The sequence below is a fragment of the Lissotriton vulgaris genome, chromosome 1_2 (assembly GCF_964263255.1).
Source record: "Lissotriton vulgaris chromosome 1_2, aLisVul1.2, whole genome shotgun sequence".
NCBI lineage: Eukaryota > Metazoa > Chordata > Amphibia > Caudata > Salamandridae > Lissotriton > Lissotriton vulgaris.
In genome coordinates, this window is record NC_141686.1 from 1454673 (window position 1) to 1473059 (window position 18387).

At 44.6% G+C, this 18387-nt stretch overlaps 1 protein-coding gene across 1 annotated transcript in view; it reads left to right on the top strand.

The window, feature by feature from the left end:
* PARVG (parvin gamma) overlaps window positions 1-18387 on the top strand; it is a 352500-nt gene that overhangs the window by 313845 nt on the left and 20268 nt on the right. The window contains exon 10 of the mRNA XM_086952730.1: window positions 9888-9956. Coding sequence (XP_086808856.1) covers window positions 9888-9956 — 69 coding nt within the window. The remainder of the gene's footprint in view (window positions 1-9887; window positions 9957-18387) is intronic.

Genomic DNA, 18387 nt, shown 5'->3' on the forward strand with positions numbered 1-18387 from the left:
TACTCCACATACACAATATGGCCGCCAACACCTCTTATTCTTATTATTATGGTAGAACTGGCATGGCCCCTAACATACACGGCCCATATAACTTAGATAATAATATAGTAATGAAATTCAGTTACTTGGAGTATTCTTATCACCAGTAGGTCATGAAAGTTCCTTTCAATCACCATGGTCTTTGTTTTTTGAATTTTTGAATAAATCTTGGATTTGTAGTTAATAAGTGTAGTAGGGTGAAATGAGCCTAGTTCTTTAGCTGGCTTAATCTTTTTTAAAAAGACTGCAATCCTTGCTGTCGCCCTGCAATCCGGGGAAGTGTATACCCTTTCTGAACTTCTTGCATCAATTCCACTAAGTGGCCTTTAAGTGCCCCGGAGAATATTTTATAGACTTCTCTGGGGATGAAGTCCATACCAGTGGCAATTCCAGAATTTTAACTCTCGATCGCTGCTTCTACCTCTTCTTCTAAGATAGGTTGATAAATTCCCTGTCTATCGGATTCTTCGAGGATCATCTCGCAAGAAGCAGAGATATCCCTCCATGTTGTTAGGAGCTTCCCTGGCCTCAGAATATAATTGCTCGTAAAACCGCTGAAATGCGGCCCTTTTTCCAGCTGGGTCTGTTTTCTCCCAAAGCAATGGGTCTCTTATCTCTCGGATTTGTTCACCCACAATTATTACTCTAGCCCTAAACGCGAGATTTTGGCCTACTTTTTTGTTGTATTCATACGCTTTCTCTCGCCAGGCCAGATACGTATCTGTAGCTTTTTTGACCGAGATATCTGAAATTCTAGCTCTGGTGTTTGCCAACTCAATAAGGGCCATATTATTCTCATCGCCAGAGTAGATTTCATCAAACAATTTTAATTCTGTGTTGTTCAAGTCAGAGTACAATCCCTCCACTACCGTTTTCTCTTGTTTTTGATGCTCAGTACTGAATCTCAGTCTCCCCGAGAGACACGCTTTGAATGTATCCCAGACAACACTAATGTTAGCACTACTTTGATTATCTAGAAAAAATTGGGGGATCCAAGCCTGGATGTGTCTCACATATTGAGGATTTAACAAGAGAGCCCTTTCAAATGACCATGTTGCCTGACTTTCGGGGGCTGAGTCATCTGTAATTCCAGAGTTGAGAAGTATGGATAGCCAGGATCAGCCTTGATCGTCTCCTTCCACTCGTCAGTCAGCCAAGGACTATTTTGTAAATCGACAAGTGCATTAAATACTTTAGGTTTTCTACAGGCATCATTCCTGGCCCTGGATCCAGCTGCAATGCAGGGTAGATTAATGTGAAATCCCCGCAGACTATAAGAGGTAAAGGCCAAGAAGCCAGCTCACTATTCAGGCATGTTAACAATGCTGTATCATCTAAAACAGGACAGTAAATAGAGCATAATGTAAATGAATCTAAACTAAAGTGGCACTCTATGATAAACCAGCGGCCCAAAGCATCAGCGCAAACATGGGGAAATTCACAGATGCCCTTTTTAGAGAGAATTGCAACCCCCTTGGTGTGGGTTCCCTGCGTAGTGCTACATATCAACTAAAAACCAAACCCATTAAGTGTCTCCCGGATTTCTCAATATCGGTTTCTTGAAGAAATACTATATCGATTTTTAACATTCTAATGTCAAAAGCAACCCTTTGTCTCTATCGGCTATTATTGAGTCCACATGTATTAATGGAAGCAATGGGAATTTTATTCATTTAATCCAAGTATCTGAGAAAAAGTCAACAATAGCCCTTGACCGAACTCTCTCACCAAGCTGGTGCACCAAAAAACAGAGAAATAAAGAAAACACCCAGAATCCTTGATTTCAACCAGCACTTACCATGAACTTTGTCTGCTTGCCCCACCCACCCGCTCCCGACTGCATCCCTTAAATGGAGCAGCGGGTCCGCAAAGACCCTGATGATGACTCCTGCTAAGGTACCCACAGCCATCCCAATCCTACTCCGGAGAGAGAAAGTGAAACAGAAATATAAGAAAAGGGGCTGCAAATGGGCATATCCACAAAAGGTTTTTAGCGAGAAAGCAGAGAAGAAAAAGCAGAAAAAATAACTGAGGAAAAAAGCCCCCACCAGTAAAAAGAAATTTTTTATCAATCTAATACAATATCCCTGAATTCAGGTCACAAATCCCAATCTGGAATTCACACAGCCCGTAGATATGCCAGATTGGCTGCATGTTTTCTGTTATATCTCTAGTCACATCTTCAACCATTGTTTCCTTCTTTGGGGTCCTTCCGGCCATGGCGAATCTCGCTCCGGAATCCTTGGGCTTTTATCCCTGATGTAAAAGACCGGGTTCTGCCATTAAAGATGACTTTCAGCCTTGCTGGGTTAAGCTAAAACACCTGACACCCTGCCTCTTGCAACAGAGAGAACATCTGGCTTAGGTTCCATGTCCTATCGACCGTTGCGTGACAAAAATCAGGTCTTACAAAGAATGAGTAGCCGTCAAAGAAGCAGCTAGCATCAGGCTGCGCTTTTTCAAAAATAGCCTGGTGCAACAGAAAATTTGCACAAAAAACTAATTTCGCTCACTGCTTCTCGTCTTGACCGCCATGTCCCGCCTTCCCTAGAACCAGAGGAAATCGGTGTGCCTGTTGTACTTCCACCTCAAGATTCCAATTAGAGAGCTCCGGAAAGGCACCTCTAAGCACCCTGACGATAAAGGGTCTCACGTCATTACCTTCAGCATTCTCTGGTAACCCTAGAATCCGCAGGTTGTTCTGCCGCTGGCGGTTTTCAAAATCCTCAAGCTTCCATTAAACTTCTACCAGCTGGGCATCGTGACCATCCACTCTCAGCAAAGCATCAACAGACTCCTCAATAACCACAGTCCGGGCTTCAATTGTTGACATCCTTTTGGCCATATCCATGCGGCATTGTTAAATAAACGGACACTCCCTGATTTTTCTTGGCGGTTTGGTGAGCTATCCGAGTCTCAGCCCTGACTTCGCCTTGCACTTGTTTCAAGATCTTATATATTGCATCCATTGTAGGGGTCTCTAAAGCCACACTAATTTGTTCGGCATTTTGTCTCTTCGCTTCATACACCTGTTGCGTTGCTGAGTAGTCCGAAGCTCACTGAGCTGTTGGTGCTGCGGTTGTGGGTCTGTTGGTGATGGCAGAGTCATTTTTGCTTTTCCTTCTTTTGACTTGCCGTTTATGTGTGCTAGGGGGCTTGTCTCCGGCCGAAGTTGTGCTCTCAGAACTCTTAGAATCCCTATCATTAGAGAGGTCCTATGTTAGATTAGAGCCATCTGACCTGTCCGGTAATGAGAAAAATTAGTCCCCGTAGTCAGTTGAATTAACCACATCGCTGCTGTGCATTTTCCCCTCCTGTGCTGATCTATGGTGAACTCCATTGTTCATGACGAGCTCAGCTCGTCATCAGCACAGCTCCACTGTGCCTCATGACGAGCTGAGCTCGTCATGAGCATGGAAGGGGTTAAAGCTTTTGACCTCAACGCCATCCAATGGTGCATTAGAGTCTATTTCATGCATATCATGTGCACTAGAGGGAGTTATCTGGGTTACCGATAGTTCTGGGAGCGCAGAGGAGATATCACCCCAAGCATCCAATCCACTTTAATACTATATTAATACTATACAGGCAGGCACAATTTCAGTTATCTTGCAATTAAAATGGGCTTGATTTAAATGGTGCAGCAAGTGCAGTGGCACGGGACCAAAAGCTCCTGGGACCCAACCAAAAGCAGAATATTGCTAACAATACTATTAAACAGACAGTTACAAGTACAGTTAACTAGCAGGTACTAGGGCCATGATTTGAATGGTGCAGCAGATGCAGTGGCATCTGGCCTAAAAGTTGTTAGAACTCCTCGAAAGACATAATATTGCATCAATTAATTATATTATTTACCTCTTTCATTAAATTTTTCAAATGTTTATGCCACTTACCCGTACTATACCACTAGTAGGAGCACAATATACTGCTCTTTTGTACGTAAACAAGTAATAGCACTTTAACAGACTTTCTGTAACTTATATTGTACAACGGCTCAGCAAGCGACAACTTACAACAAAAAGCAGCTTATTATTAATCACATAGGCAAAACCGAATACATTTACCAATGCTTGTTAAGTATTTTCAGTACGTCAAGGCACTAGCTGTTCTTACCACAATGCCTTCTCTTCTACAGCTAGAAAGTGCCTAAAGCATGTGCAATTTCACAATACTAGATACTAGAACATACAAGGCTCTTTATTTATTCAATCTTGTGACTTTGACCTGGTGCAATGCGACCAGATGCCAGCGAGTGGTACTTTTAAAACTCATAACTCTGTTTCTACTGATTGGATTTTTGCTATTTGTGGTAATTTTATTCATTACATTTTACTCTATTTTCCTAAATTGGTATGAGATTTTTCTTGCATGTTTTTTTCACTTTATTACGGTTAGGGTGCTGCATACATTCTTAACACATTGCCTTTAAGTTAAGTCTGACTTCTTTTGTGCCAAGCTACATGAGAGTTAAGCACAATTTTATTTAGTGTTGCACCCTGACACTGTGTTTTTTTGTGGTTTACCCTAACAAAGACTGCGTTTATTATTTAAATTAGACTTCCACCCCTCTCAACTAATGAGAACATGTTAATACCACCATTTGAAATTGGGTTAGCTGCTTAAAATAGCTGGGGTAAAAAGAAAAAGCTCAGTTCTATTGGCGGCTGTGCTATATACCACTGCACTCTTAGTCCTTCCAAAAAAATGAGTGCTCCACTCCCAGGGCTAACCCCTTCACAGAAAATCTCAAATTACAGACAAATATCTCAAAAGTGTGGGAGAAGCTTTTCATATATATCCAATCCAATCTGAATAGAACAAAAATCAAGTATCTTTTATACAAAAATCAGACTAATTAGTCAAATATCCATGGACCACTGTTTTTGTGTAATCAAAAAGGTTGTTCCTTATGTTCATCTTGACAATTGTGAATAAAACATGAGCTCAGTCAACATGATTCGAACCTTACACAGCAGGACGTCTTCAACACACATGATGTGTCTCCAAAATTATATACTAGAATTCACCATTTTCTGTCTTCTATTTAGCAGCAGCAAGAGTACTTCTTGTATAGATGAGGCAAGAAATGTGTTTATGGTCACATGTCTAAAGGAAGGGTAAAGGACAATGAGCACTCTGTGAGAGAAATGTGCACACACATGTATACACGCAAAGGTTAATTGAGGAAGACTGTCTGACTCAGCCAGGAAGTACTGTGGCAGACGGAATCCCATCCAAATTATTATTGTTGGGACAGAAAAGCCCCTCGCTTGGTAATGGACTTTTACCCCTGCCCAGAGTGCCCCAAGAGCGATGATGCCGGGATCTCTGGTACTGATATTTACTGTCATGGGCTAACACAGATTGTGTGTGTGCACCTTATGCCATAGGCCTGTCTCATGGATTATAGTTTTTTTGGAATGGGAGGGATGCCCAAGCGCTACACTCATAGGCGTGAAAGGGTGCTGCCTTTGCCAGGCGGTATGCAGCATAAATGTAGTCATGAGTGAGAGAGAGCGAAAATGGTTGCTTTATCTCTGTCACTGGAGTGAGGCCTGCATTGTCACTCATTTAAAGTTCCACTGCTGTGTGCTAATCTCACCCTTAGGCTTACATTAGATTGGTGTGTAGTGCTGCACAGTGTTTGTGTATGTTATATACCTGTACTATGAGAATGTGTGCCTGTGAATAGTACAATACAGGGATGATGCAGGGCATGGTGTAATGTGCATGTGCTGTGTGTATGTGTGCCTGTGAATGGTACAAGACCTGAAAGATTCTGGGTTTCATTTAGGGATGCCCGGGCCTAACGGAGGATTATGAGGCTTAAGAGGATCTCCCAGACAGAGGTGTAGATGGCTGCATTTCTTTTAACTGGGTGAGACAGACTGGCGGAAGAGAGAGCCAGGACTTTCCATGTATTTAAAATGGTGCTCTTTAATTCACAGAGAGATCACTGGGGCTCACTTCTACCTATCAATAGGACTGTGGGCCAGTTCCTGGCATTCTCCCTGTTGAGTGAGGGGACATCACCCAGGGATCCAAGATCACCTGTCCTGGGAGCCTGGAGCACCAGTTCCTGCCTGCTTGCCAAGACCAATATGCCCTGTGAGGAAGAGGAGAGTGTTGAAGGGAGCGAAGCCCAGTAGGTGATCCTGGCAATTGATACATTTTCACACAGGAACACACTTGATATTTGTCAGACCTACATATAATGGACAACAAAGTTAACACCAAAACTAGTTTTATCTGCTAGATTAAAAGACACATTATTGCCATTAATGACAAATCTTTTTGAGGTGTTCAGAGGTCTTTGGCTTGTTCAGTATTGTCATTGAACTCCCCAGTAACGAGGTGTGAGAGATGGCTGATGCACCAATCAGGTCATGGCCCTTGTGTAGGTTAATGTCAGGGACCCTGTTTGCCAGGTGAGGCTGTCATGAAGATTGATGCTGTGCTGGTCAGGTCATAGCCCTGGTGTGGAGCGAAGTCGATGACCCTTTATTCTAGGAGGGGCCGCTGGTAGATTGCTGCCATGCCGATCAGGCCGGAGCCAGTGTGTGGAGTGAAGTATGTTACCCCATATGCCAGGTGGAGCCACTATGAAAATTTCTGCAGTTCTGGTTGGGTCGCAGGCCATGTGTAGAGTGAGGATGGTGATGCTAGGTGGAGCCACTGAAAAAAGGCAAGGAGTGTGCTCTGGTTAAGGTCATTGTCGAGAGGAAGAGACCACTGTGGACACCAGTGCAGCCCCAAGCCTCGACTGAGGATCAGCATCATAAGCTTTAAATCCCACCCCCACTACCTATAGGGAGGATCCAACGCAACATTAGCATTGGAATAGGGTCAAAGACCCCTCATTCTACTTTCTTCGCAGGACCGTGTGGAAGGAAGTCAAGGATACAGACCGCTGCTCCTGCAGGGCTGTACATGAGGAACTCACCGGAGACAGTTGCTGCACTGTTAGCACCCGCAAAGGGGATGCTCTTGGAGACTCCAGCCGTGCAGGTCCTGCTCGTGTGGGTGACACTGATTTATTGGCCAGACAGCCCAGTGGACTTGCCTGCCATAAAGCGCTGTGGCCCTGGAACACTTTGACTTAATACGAATCAGAGTGGGATTCTTAAAACTCAGACTCAGTGGGGCTGAACCTGAATGTCATTTATAGAGAATGGGGATTAACCACTACCTGCAGCTTGAGGGGCGTAAGACTCTGGGATCCCCCTATGAAATTCTAGACTTTAGGGAACTGTGTGTGTTGTTTGTGAATTCCTATTTTACCTTGTGGTCAAATATAAATGCTCCTTTTTTCACGAAAGCAAGTATTTGACTATACAACCATTTATTGTTGCTGCTGAACATATTTTGAGTTGTGAGCCTGAGTTCAACTTCCTGTGTCTACATCTCCCCTGGGAAGCCTTGAACTGCTTGAATCACGCTACCACTGAGAGCCAAGTGCTAATGGACTACTTGGCCCAGTACTCTTTATCCATAGTAGGTCAGGCCCTGGGACATTGGGAGTAAAAGGCTGTGAAATCCACAGTTGGGTCCAGTTGCTCCTGCTTGCCACCGTGGCCCTCTGAACGGTGGTCTGATAGTTATAATATCACTGGAGACTTAAAGTAAAAACACCACTGCTCATAGACAGACGTTTAATAACGTGTACTGTATTTTTCACTTGTGCAGTTTGTTTTAACCTTAACGTTCAATTGGTCGTGGTACAAATTTGAGAGTGATGCCTTGTCCATAATTTCAGTGGTCCAGAATTCAGACAGGAGGTCATTTGTGGCATAGCTTGCTCCAGTAAGATAGTTAATCAAAGAGCATATTTCTTGGAGCCAGCTTTTAATGGAATTTTCTCTTTGATCGGGATGCATTAATGATTGTGCTGTACCAGCTGGCACATCAAAAGCCTTGGTAAATATTAGGTGCATTACAGCGAGGTGAAGAGGCTACTGCTAGAAGAAGGGAGAGAGAATCTCAATAGGCATCATCTTTGTGGTACTTGAGAAAGGGGATGCTCCTAGGAATTTGCAGTGGAATGGCCCAGGTTTTGGAATGAGCTGATTCTCTGCATTAGGCCATTTGAAAGAAGTTTAGATGGAAGGGGCTGGCCTTGCTGGATAGAAGTTATTTTGGAGAGGGATGTGCTCTGACTTTGGATTGAGCTGCAGTTTTCAATTATGCCAAGAATGCTCCACAGTGGTGACCAGTCAGTGAGCTTCCTCCTTAAGTGTCCGTAAATGATGGAGAGATGATGAGGCACCAAAATGTTACACATGTGCCCCACATTTTGACCTACTTTTTTACACCACTGCAAAGGCAGCCTGGAAGGTACTTAGGAAGGATAAGCATTGTTAATTAACAAGTGTCAGGTGTGTGGAGGTACACCAGACCTCGATTTGTACTCTGTACTTTGGGCCCTCTCCTCAAGGTTGGTGTTTCGAACACCACAAACCACTAAAGAGTGGAACTGAAGGAGGGCACATAGAACGTCTGTTGAACTGGTCCTGCTTCTGAGCCTCAGAAAAGGTGCTGTGGACTCTATTGTACTGTGATTGCACATAACTAATCACATGGCCTAGGTACCTGGGGACTACAGGCAAGAAAAGTGGTCTGCTGTGAAGAACATGTAGGGTGCTGCTGAGGAAGAACCCAGAAGCATAGGAGGACGGGATAGATGAAATACTTTAAGTAATCTCAGACAATGGTATTTACTCGTGCTGCATTCCAGTCCATCATTAGTTTGCAAACTATGCCAGCCATAGACAAATCAGTCTTGACCCTTCTCCAATTGGAACAGTCCAGCCAAACTGCCAGTCTTGGCCCTTCCTGAACTGAAACACAAGCAACCCAAGATTGGTTCAGCCCTTATTATAGCTAATCAATCAGGCATAGCTTGGTTGCAATGGCTTAGTGTGCCCAGGACCCATGTCTGGGCATAGACGTCCAACTTAGAGTGTCATACTAAAGTGTACAAAAAAGTGAGGGATGGAATTCTTAAATAAATCTGAGCCATTGGTAATTCCTTGGGGGCCACTTCCCAGTCCATCGTTATACTCAACCAAAGAGCCCTAATAATGACAGAGGCCCTAATTGTGTTCTGATAACACATTCTTCTAGAGTAATACCTGTGCTGTGATATTGACTCTTTTTTATTTCAGGTCAATTATAGTGCAGCCCTTATGAGAAAAATGTAGAAATGCGTTTTTCCCGACTTTTCTCTAACATACACATTTTTAGTTTTCCACAAAGTACCAGTACAGTTTAAAGTTAGGATAAGGAAGCAGTATCCAGAACAAGAAAAGCAGTGTGTGCAAAGCATTGCCATTTTATTATGATTCTCTCAGCATTTATAGATTCAAAGCAGCACACAGTGTGTGAGATGTCATAACATAGTGCTTTGTCCTTAGGTGGCAGTTTCTACTTTGGATTAGAGTTGTAAAACTAATTTGTTATAATCAATGTTTTTGAAGTAATGTATATCAATCCTTTTTTGCTCCATAGCAACTACTAAGGTAGTAGTTGTATGATGGCATAAAGAATTGTACAAATGCTTAGGTTTACCTTCAGTGGTGTGTGATTATGTGTAACATTCACAGGCGGCTCCTGTTATTGACCATGGAATGAGTCAACAATTCTAGTTACTGTATATTGCCCTCACTCTTGGCATAGGCCCACAATGCTGGTTTGGGCCATGGAGTGGTGGTACTGACTAGTTCAGTGATCAGTACCACAGGCCATAACTTCTTCTTTGTCAACAGTGGATTTAGAGCACATTTTAATGAGAAAAGTTTCTAAACTATTTACTAATGGGGCATGCATGTTCTTCTCTTCCTCTTTAGGCAATAGTACTGTTTGTCAACAAACATCTGGCGAATTTAGGAATCACGGTGACAGATCTCGACACACAGGTACCCTCATTTGTATAACCTTTATATTGCATTGCAACATCTTTAAATATTGCCAGACCACAAGTCTTACATGAGCTGTGCATTAACTACAATATTCCTTTTGAATCTGCAGAACAATAATTGTGCTGGCTTTTGTGAGGTTTGTGATGTCTGGTGCCATCAAATGTCAGGAATTAGATAACATTGATGAGTAGGTATTTCTTGTTCTTAACTGATGATTTAAGAACTGGTGACCTGGTGTGGCTGCTGGTTTCTTACATCGTCGTTCGACTGATGCTCAACTTCTCTGGTGCCATTTTGTTGCTGTTAAGGACTTGAAGTCTGTGCTAGGAGCGTGGACTCTCCTTTGCTCTGTCACCACTATCTAACCAATTATTGGTGAAGGGGCTTAGTGTATCTAAAAGCGGAACCAGGCATTTGGGATACAATGTGAGCATGTATACCAACAGTTGACGGAGCTTGTGTTACAGCTGTTGGGGTATGCGCCCCCATCTTCAAATGCATTTACTGCATTTACATACAGCTGCAACTCCACATACAGTTCACGTAACATGACCCTGCGTTGCATGCATCTCGGTTGCTTTAACTCAATCATGGAAGCTGTAATTCGGATGTACAAGTCAGAACCTGTGATCTCACATTGCAGCCATCCTGGTCGCATTACATTTCCTACCAGTAGTAATTGTTCAACTGGAAAACCACAGAGAACTAGCATGGAGAGAAGTAGGATTTCTTTTAGTACACATTCTTTTAGTACACATTGTCTTTTTTTAAAGTTATGTTTTCAAGTACTTGTGTATGTAGTTATTTTCATTTCTTCCATGAATTGTATAGTCACCTTCACATTTGTTTTGCATCTAGAGCTGAGAACTCTCATCCAATTGTTGTACCATTATTTTCTAAACCACTGCCAACATTGTCTTATGTGTGCAGCAGCTCAGACATTTAGTTTTGCACCACAAGCCATTTCTTCCTTTAACAGGGGTGGATTGTTCAGAGAGCGCTGGCAATTTCCTTAAACCCTAGTAGTAAAGAATAGGTATTATCCATACATGGTGAGGTATGTAAGGTAGGGAAGATCATGCAAAGTGCATTTCCAGAGGTGTGGGAAGTTTAAAGGTTTCACTCATAGGGTTGTGTTAAAAAGTGATGCTAAACCTGTGTTTCATAAATTGAAGAACATATCCATTAGGGTCATGGAAGAGGTTAATAATGGAATTTAAATTGGTGGGAAAACGAATAATTGAGTCTATTAAGTGTACCGAATGTTTGGCTCCTTTAGTCGTTGCACACAAGGCAAGTGACCAAATAAGATCATGCTTTAATCTGTGAGATGTAAATAGAAACATTGTTGCAGATAAATTTCAACTTCCTAAGATGAGCTAGTGCAGACCAAAGGTGTTACATAGTTTTCTGCCTGTGATCTAGCGTTGGCCTATGACAAGGTACCCCTCTATCTGTGAAGCAGGAATTATACTGCTTTTATTACCCTTTTCATATTGATGCACAAATCAGTCAACCATTTCAAAAGAGTTCTTTTTTCAGGCGGACTTTCTAAAAATGGGCAGGAACAAGGTTGAACATGACCAATCATTAGGAAAGTGCTGGGAATCCTGAGTGAAAATGGTTCGATTGTTTAATTTACAAAGTGTACTTTTGCTGTAAAGCCTGTGACATATATTTGCCATGTAGTTAGTGAACCAGGCATACCACATAAAAAAGATTTTAACGATTGTACAAGGAACACGCCACCACCTACTTGCAAAGACAAAGTGAAATGCTTTTTTAGGTTTAACTGAGTTTTATTCAAAGGTTTATTAATAACTTTGCAAGCAAAGCCTATGGGTTGAGACCTTGACTCAATGAATTCGAATGTGTTTGACATCATAACCTCCAGCAAGAATTTCAGAGTATGAAGAGTAACATTTGTCAAGCTGTTCCTGTACAAGGTGTGAACCCTAACACCCATTCCGTGACCACTACTGATGCAAGTGGAATGGAGTTAGGAACAGTCTTTTCCCAAGTCGCTAAAGATTGACATGAATACACCTTGTCTTCTGTGTCTTGCTTCCTCACTTCTACGAAGGAAAAATAGATCGAGAAAGATGTTGGGCAGTATATGGGCCATGAAGAAGTTTCAACAATATGTATGGGGTTCAAAGTTTACCTTGCATACACCCTTGATTAGGTTTTAAACTCCCTCAGGCACCTTTAGAGCACCACCCCAATCGCCAAGATGCAACTAAGGTTATTTGATTTTAATTATGTTGAATATTTTCCAGGCATACGTAACTAAGTGGCTGATGTTTTTTAAGTAGTTCACCGCTACCCATTGAGGAGTACCGTTGGACATGACCCTTCTTAGAGGAATTTCCCTAAAACCTTTTGCTTTTTGCCCTCCTGGTTTTTGCCAACTCTTTTTTCCGAACCTTAGGACTCTTGGACTTTCCCACTGTACTGCAGTGGGAAAGTGCATTCGCCTTCCTGCACATGTCAGTATAGGGTGCTTCCTTGATTGGGTTGTGTTGTACTTGTGAGTGCCCTGTAAAAAGGTTTACAACATACCCAGGGTGGGTGCGACACTGGCTACAAGGGGGGATACCTCACTGACTGTGCCACACACCTGAATAGCCTGTCAAAAATGTCTCATACTCAGAGTGTCCGGTCTCACTCTATAGCCACCCCTGCTACCAAACTGCGTTAGGTGAGTGGCTGGGTAGATACATCGGAGTGTGTACTGCCCAGGTAGAGATGAACCCCCATCTGGATTTTCCCCACACATGAGGTTGGCTCCTCCGATGGGACACTTCCTGGGGTTGGCTGGTTCCTGTGTTAAATTTGAATTTAAAAGCATTTCTATAGCGCACTTTTACCATACGGTTTCTTGGCGCTGTTGAATTGTGAGAGGCAAGCAGGAGCAGAGGGGGATTTAAGCATTATAAGCTCGAGAAAAAAGGTAAGTTTTGAGACCCTTCCGGAACTCAATATAAGAAGATGACATACGGAGTTCCAAGGGAAGGGAGTTCCAAAACACAGGAGCAAGCACTGCGAATTTCGTACCGCCAGTCTTTTTCTTGCTGAAGCGGGGGATGGTTAACAGAGCCTGATGAGTGGACCTAAGCTCTCGACCAGGTATGTAGGGGGTGATGGCAGAACAGATAAATTCCGGGGCAGTGCCCATTTTAGCTTGGAAAGTGGTGCAGCCAAGCTTAAACAGGGCACGCTCTTTCACTGGCAGCCAGTGCAAGGCCTGCAATAGGGGGGTGGCTCGATGGTATTTAGGCAGGCCATGAATCAGACGAGCAGCCTGATTCTGCACTAGCTGCAGACGGCCAATGGCGTAAGCTGGAGCGCCGTTGTAAATGATGTTCCCGTAATCGAGGCGCGAGAGCACCATGGCCATCACAATAATTTTTAGGGCGGGTAAAGAAAAAAAACGAGAAATCTTCCTAATGATTCGAAGGGAAAAGAAACAGGAGGAAACAACTGAATTGACCTGGGAAAGAACGGATAGTGAGGGATCCAGAAAAATGCCGAGGGTCTTGACCTTGGGAACTGGGAGCGGGGGAGCACCAAGTGAGGAGGGCCAGTGAGAGGGGGACCAGGGACTGCAACCACCTCTGGTCAAGACTAACTCCGTCTTGTCCGGGTTGAGTTTGAGGTGGTTGCAGTTCATCCAATCTTGGATAAACAACATGACGGATTGGACGTTTGAGGCGGAGGAGGAGGGGTGGGAAAGGTTAAAAATTAGCTGGAGGTCATCGGCGTAGTTGAACACCGTGACCTCGAGCTGCTGTAACATAAAAATGAGGGGGTAGATGTATAAATTAAACAAAAGAGGGGAAAGGGAGGAACCTTGGGGAACTCCACATACAACCCTACGAGAGGCAGCAGTGAAACCAGCAAGGTGGACTGCCTGAGCCCTGTCACTCAGGAAGGACTTGAGCCAAGCGAGGGCCAGGCCCTCTATGCCCGCCGCCTTGACACGGGTGAGGAGGATGGAGTGGTCCACCGTGTCAAATGCGGCGGATAGGTCTAAAAGAATGAGGGCCTGGGGGACGTTGGTATCAATGCCCTCGCGTAGGCTGTCCATCACTGAGATCACTACCTTCTCCGTCGAATGGAGGGGGCGAAAGCCCGCCTGCCGGGGGGAGAGGCAGTGGTTGGCTTCCACGTAGGTACTCAGGGTGCTGGTTGCGTGGGTCTCTAAGACCTTGGCCAAGTAGGGTAGAAGGGAGATGGGACGGTAATTGGAAGGGGATGAAGGGTCGGCACCGGGTTTTTTTAGGATAGGAATGACTGCCGCAAATTTGTGGGCAGGAGGGACAACTCCGGATTTGAGTGAGTCATTTAAAAGTGTAAGGGGAGGGGTAGGACAGTGTAAGAAGACTTCTCGCAAAATACGAGCAGGGGCGAAGTCTAGGGGAGAACCTGATTTTACCTTTTGGAGCAGGGGAAGAAGTGTTGCTGTGGTCAAGAGGGGGAAGGAAGTGAGTTTGGAAGTGATGACAGGGGGGGAGGGGTTGATGAAAGCAGGGGAAGGGGGAGAGATATTAGCCTTGATCGTTGCGACCTTGTCAACGAAGAAGTCGTTGAGGGAGTCGCAAAGCGGTTGAGAAGGGGGGATCGAGGCCGTGGCTCTGTTAGATGAGGCAAGCTCATGTACTGTAGCAAAAATCTCTTTAGATTGAGATTCAGCTGCTAGTATCCTGTTTGAGTAAAACAGGGTCTTGGCATCAAGTATGCTTTGTTTGTATACTTTGAGCACAGAGAGGTAGATGGTTTTTTTGGCGGGACAGTATTCTCTTCTCCATACGCGCTCTGCTCTGCGTGCGGCTGATTTCTTCTCCTTAAGGTCGGAGGTGAACCAGCGATTGGCAGCATGGGCACGCTTCACCGTGATTCGTCTCAGGGGAGCAAAGTCGTCGCCTGCCCGAGTCAGCCAGCCATCGATGGTAGTCAGCTGGTCTGGGGCGGCGAGGCCCGAGAGGTCAGGGCAGGAGTTAGCCAGGGATAAGCAAAAGGATGGTATGTCTGCCTTACCCCATTTTCTAGCCCAGGTATTTTTTGGAAGAGGAGGTTTAGGTGCTGGGGCTAACGCGAGGGAGAAGGAGATTGAAAAATGGTCCGACCAGGAGCAGGGGGAGATAACAGGAGAGGTAGTAGGGATGTTTAGGGTCCAAACTTGGTCAAGCAAGTGGCCATGGACATGGGTGGGGCTGTGAACGAGGGGACAAAAATTAAGACTGGTCATGAGACTGGTAAATTCTTTAGAAAGGGGGGTTTCGGCGGGATCGTTAGGCCAAAAATTAAAATCGCCCAACACCAACACTGAAGAGTTGTTGATAACCAGTGTGGCGAGGATGTCTTGAAGGCAAGAAACAAAATTGGAAGTTGCGTGAGGGGGTCGATAAATGAGAACAGCAGTAAGGGGAGTCGAGTAGGAGCTAGCACGAATTATTAGGCAGTCTACCTCAGGGATGGGAGGAGAGGGGAGTATTTGAAAGTGGGAGTCAGTATGTGTTATCAGGGCTACTCCGCCGCCTCTCCTGCCCTCCGGGCGATCTGCCGAATGATGGAGTAAGAGGGGGGGAGTGCGGCTAAGACGTTGGGAAGGGAGTCTGCCTTGAGCCAGGTCTCTGTTAAAAACAGGAGATCCGGGTTATGGGTGTCAAGATAATCGTGTAGCTCGTGGTGATGGCTAACGACAGATCTGGTGTTGAGAAGCGTGGCAGTGGTATTATGGAACGGCGTGTGGGGAGCAGGCAGAAGGGAGTGGGTAGGCGCAGCGGCATAAGGCCGAGGAGGACAGCTTTGAATAGCGGCGGGGGGGGCAGCAGGGGGGCTCGTGAGGAGATTTAGATGTAATAGTGAGTTAGACACAATAGGACTAATTGTGCCAGGGATCCAAAGCCAGGGATCCAAAGCTAAAGCTTTAGGGCCGGGGCATTTTCCCACTGTAAGTGCAGTGTGAAAGTGTGCATGCTCTTCCTACACACGTTAGGAAGGGGTGCTCACCTGAGGTTTCTAAAAGGTCAGTCAGACAGCTCTGCCATGGCCAGCAGGAGGGTGCACGCTTGCACCTGCTATGTTTTAAGACCTACGTTGAGGTCACTTGCACCAATGGTGCACTTAAAATTGTGTCCAGCCTGCCATTGCAGGCTGGTCTGTGCTTTACACCGATGTTTCTCTTAAGGACTTGTCTGGCCTGCCATTGCAGGCTTGTACGCACCCTTGCACAAGTGCTACTCTTAAATATTTGTGTAGTCTGCCATTGCATGCTGGTGTGTGATTAGCACCGATGGTGCTCTTAAAGACGTGTCCGGGCTGCCATTGCAGGCTATTGTGTGCAATTGCTCATTTAATGTGACTGGCCCGTTTAAGTCACCATCCATACTGAGAGGACCTTTAACATCCACTTGAGTACTCTGAAAGTACGTCTTAAGGAGCGAAGTGAGTGGAAGGTGAAAGGCATGACAGGTACAGATATATGTCCCCTGCCCAGGTAGTGAGGAATACTCATGTGTGTTTTCACTGCCTATGAGGTTTCCTCTTCCCACAGGCGAACATGGGGTAATGGTTGAGATCACTTTAGACTGCAATAGTGGACAGCAGTGGAACAGCCTCATGATGTTTCATATAATTGGATTTGCAGCGACAACCCCTTGCCAGTGGTAAAGGTGGCTTTGTTGTAATTCAGGCAGAAATGCCATTACTAGAAAGTGGGCATTTTGGTGCTTTGTGTGCCTTGCTGCATGGCTCCAGTCTACATTGGAGGTTGAGAGAGCACATCTGGGCATTCCCCAGCTACAGCTATAAAACGCAGGACATTTAATTGTAATGACAGACTTCTGCCACTTGCGGGCCTGCCGAGACTGTAGGAGGAGGCTTTGACACTTGACCACGAGATCCAGATCGTGGCCCCACTAAAAATTAAAAACGGCATTCCAAGGCCTCATGGCAGTCAGGAATTAAATTTATGGGCGACAACTTTGGTTCAAAGGGATCCATCCTCAACTTCAAGGGCACACTCCAGTGTAACTACTGGTGCCATACTTCAGCAGGGTGAGATACGCTTATGGGGGCGTAGGACCGGAGAACATGGACTATGTAGTGCACATTGCCAGAGGACTCTGGCAAGGAGGATTCTGCCATTGAAAGGGACCATACGCCCTTCATGAATAGTGACTGGCCTGGGCATTCGACTTGCTGCTGTGTAGTACCCAAAAGTGTGCTCTCCATGGGCCTGTTGAGTTTGCCTCCTGTTGTCTCAGGGATCTCACAGACATCAAAGATCTCCAAATAGGGACCCACACAGTCTACCTGTGACACCCGAAGCACAGTGCCCTCCCAAGTGGTGCACCCTTTAATGTTGTGATACTGAATTAGAAGAATTGCTATGGTGTGTCTGGGTTGGACTATGTGTTGCACCGTAAAATGGTTCTGGGGGGTGTAGATTAAGATCTGTCCAAAGTCGCATATTACTGATGTAATTTGAACACAGTTAAGCCTAGTCGTAATTCCAAATGTGATTTATGCCCAAGTCTTTTTTGTGATGCTGAAGTTATTTATCGTGAGTGAGTGCTGTATCAATTGTTTTCACATTGCCTCTGTGGTAAGCCTGACTGCTCAGTGACAGGCTACTCCACTATGAGTGCAGGTTATGCAGTGTGTTTAATCATCCCCAACTGATGGGAGCAGTAGGTTCTCCCTGGCTGGGGTACTGCCTAGCCCACCAGAAAGTGCCAGTTCCAACAAGTTCATTCTGAGTGAATGGGATATGTACAATGTGGCTTTAGTGCATGATGGTAATGAAGAATTTGTCATTGTGGTACATGATTGGGAAAGAAAATATTGCGCTGATCAGGGTTTGTGCAACATTAAAAACAATATCAATATTGGATGGCCTTACAAAAGTACATTGGATAAAAACTGCAAGAAATTTTATGAAGTGAGAATGTAATTATTCACCAATGTTAGCAGGTGAGGTGGTAGTTCTTCCATGCACCTTAAAACAGAAAATATTGAACATCATGCATGAAGGTCACCCAGCACTCATCAAGTCGAAGAAAAGGGTCATATTGGTGGCCTGGTATTGGTTTAGAGGGGGAGAAATATGTTAGGAATTGTGTGCAGTGTGCAAGTGCTAGAAAATCTCAAGTAATGTTTAAACCGCCTCTAGGTTGCATGAAATGTCCAGAGGGTGTTTGGAAAGATCTATCAATTTATATCTTAGGTCCTATTCCTGATCCGAAAGGGATACCAAAATATGTTATTGATCATTTGGACTTATTTTCCAAGTGGTCTAACAAGAATTGATCTGCAGGCAATCATATCTTTCAACAGAAAGTGTTTACCATAGAACAAATTCCTAAAACACTACTGAAAGATAATGAACTACAGTTCATTTCCAGTGATGTGAAATATTTTC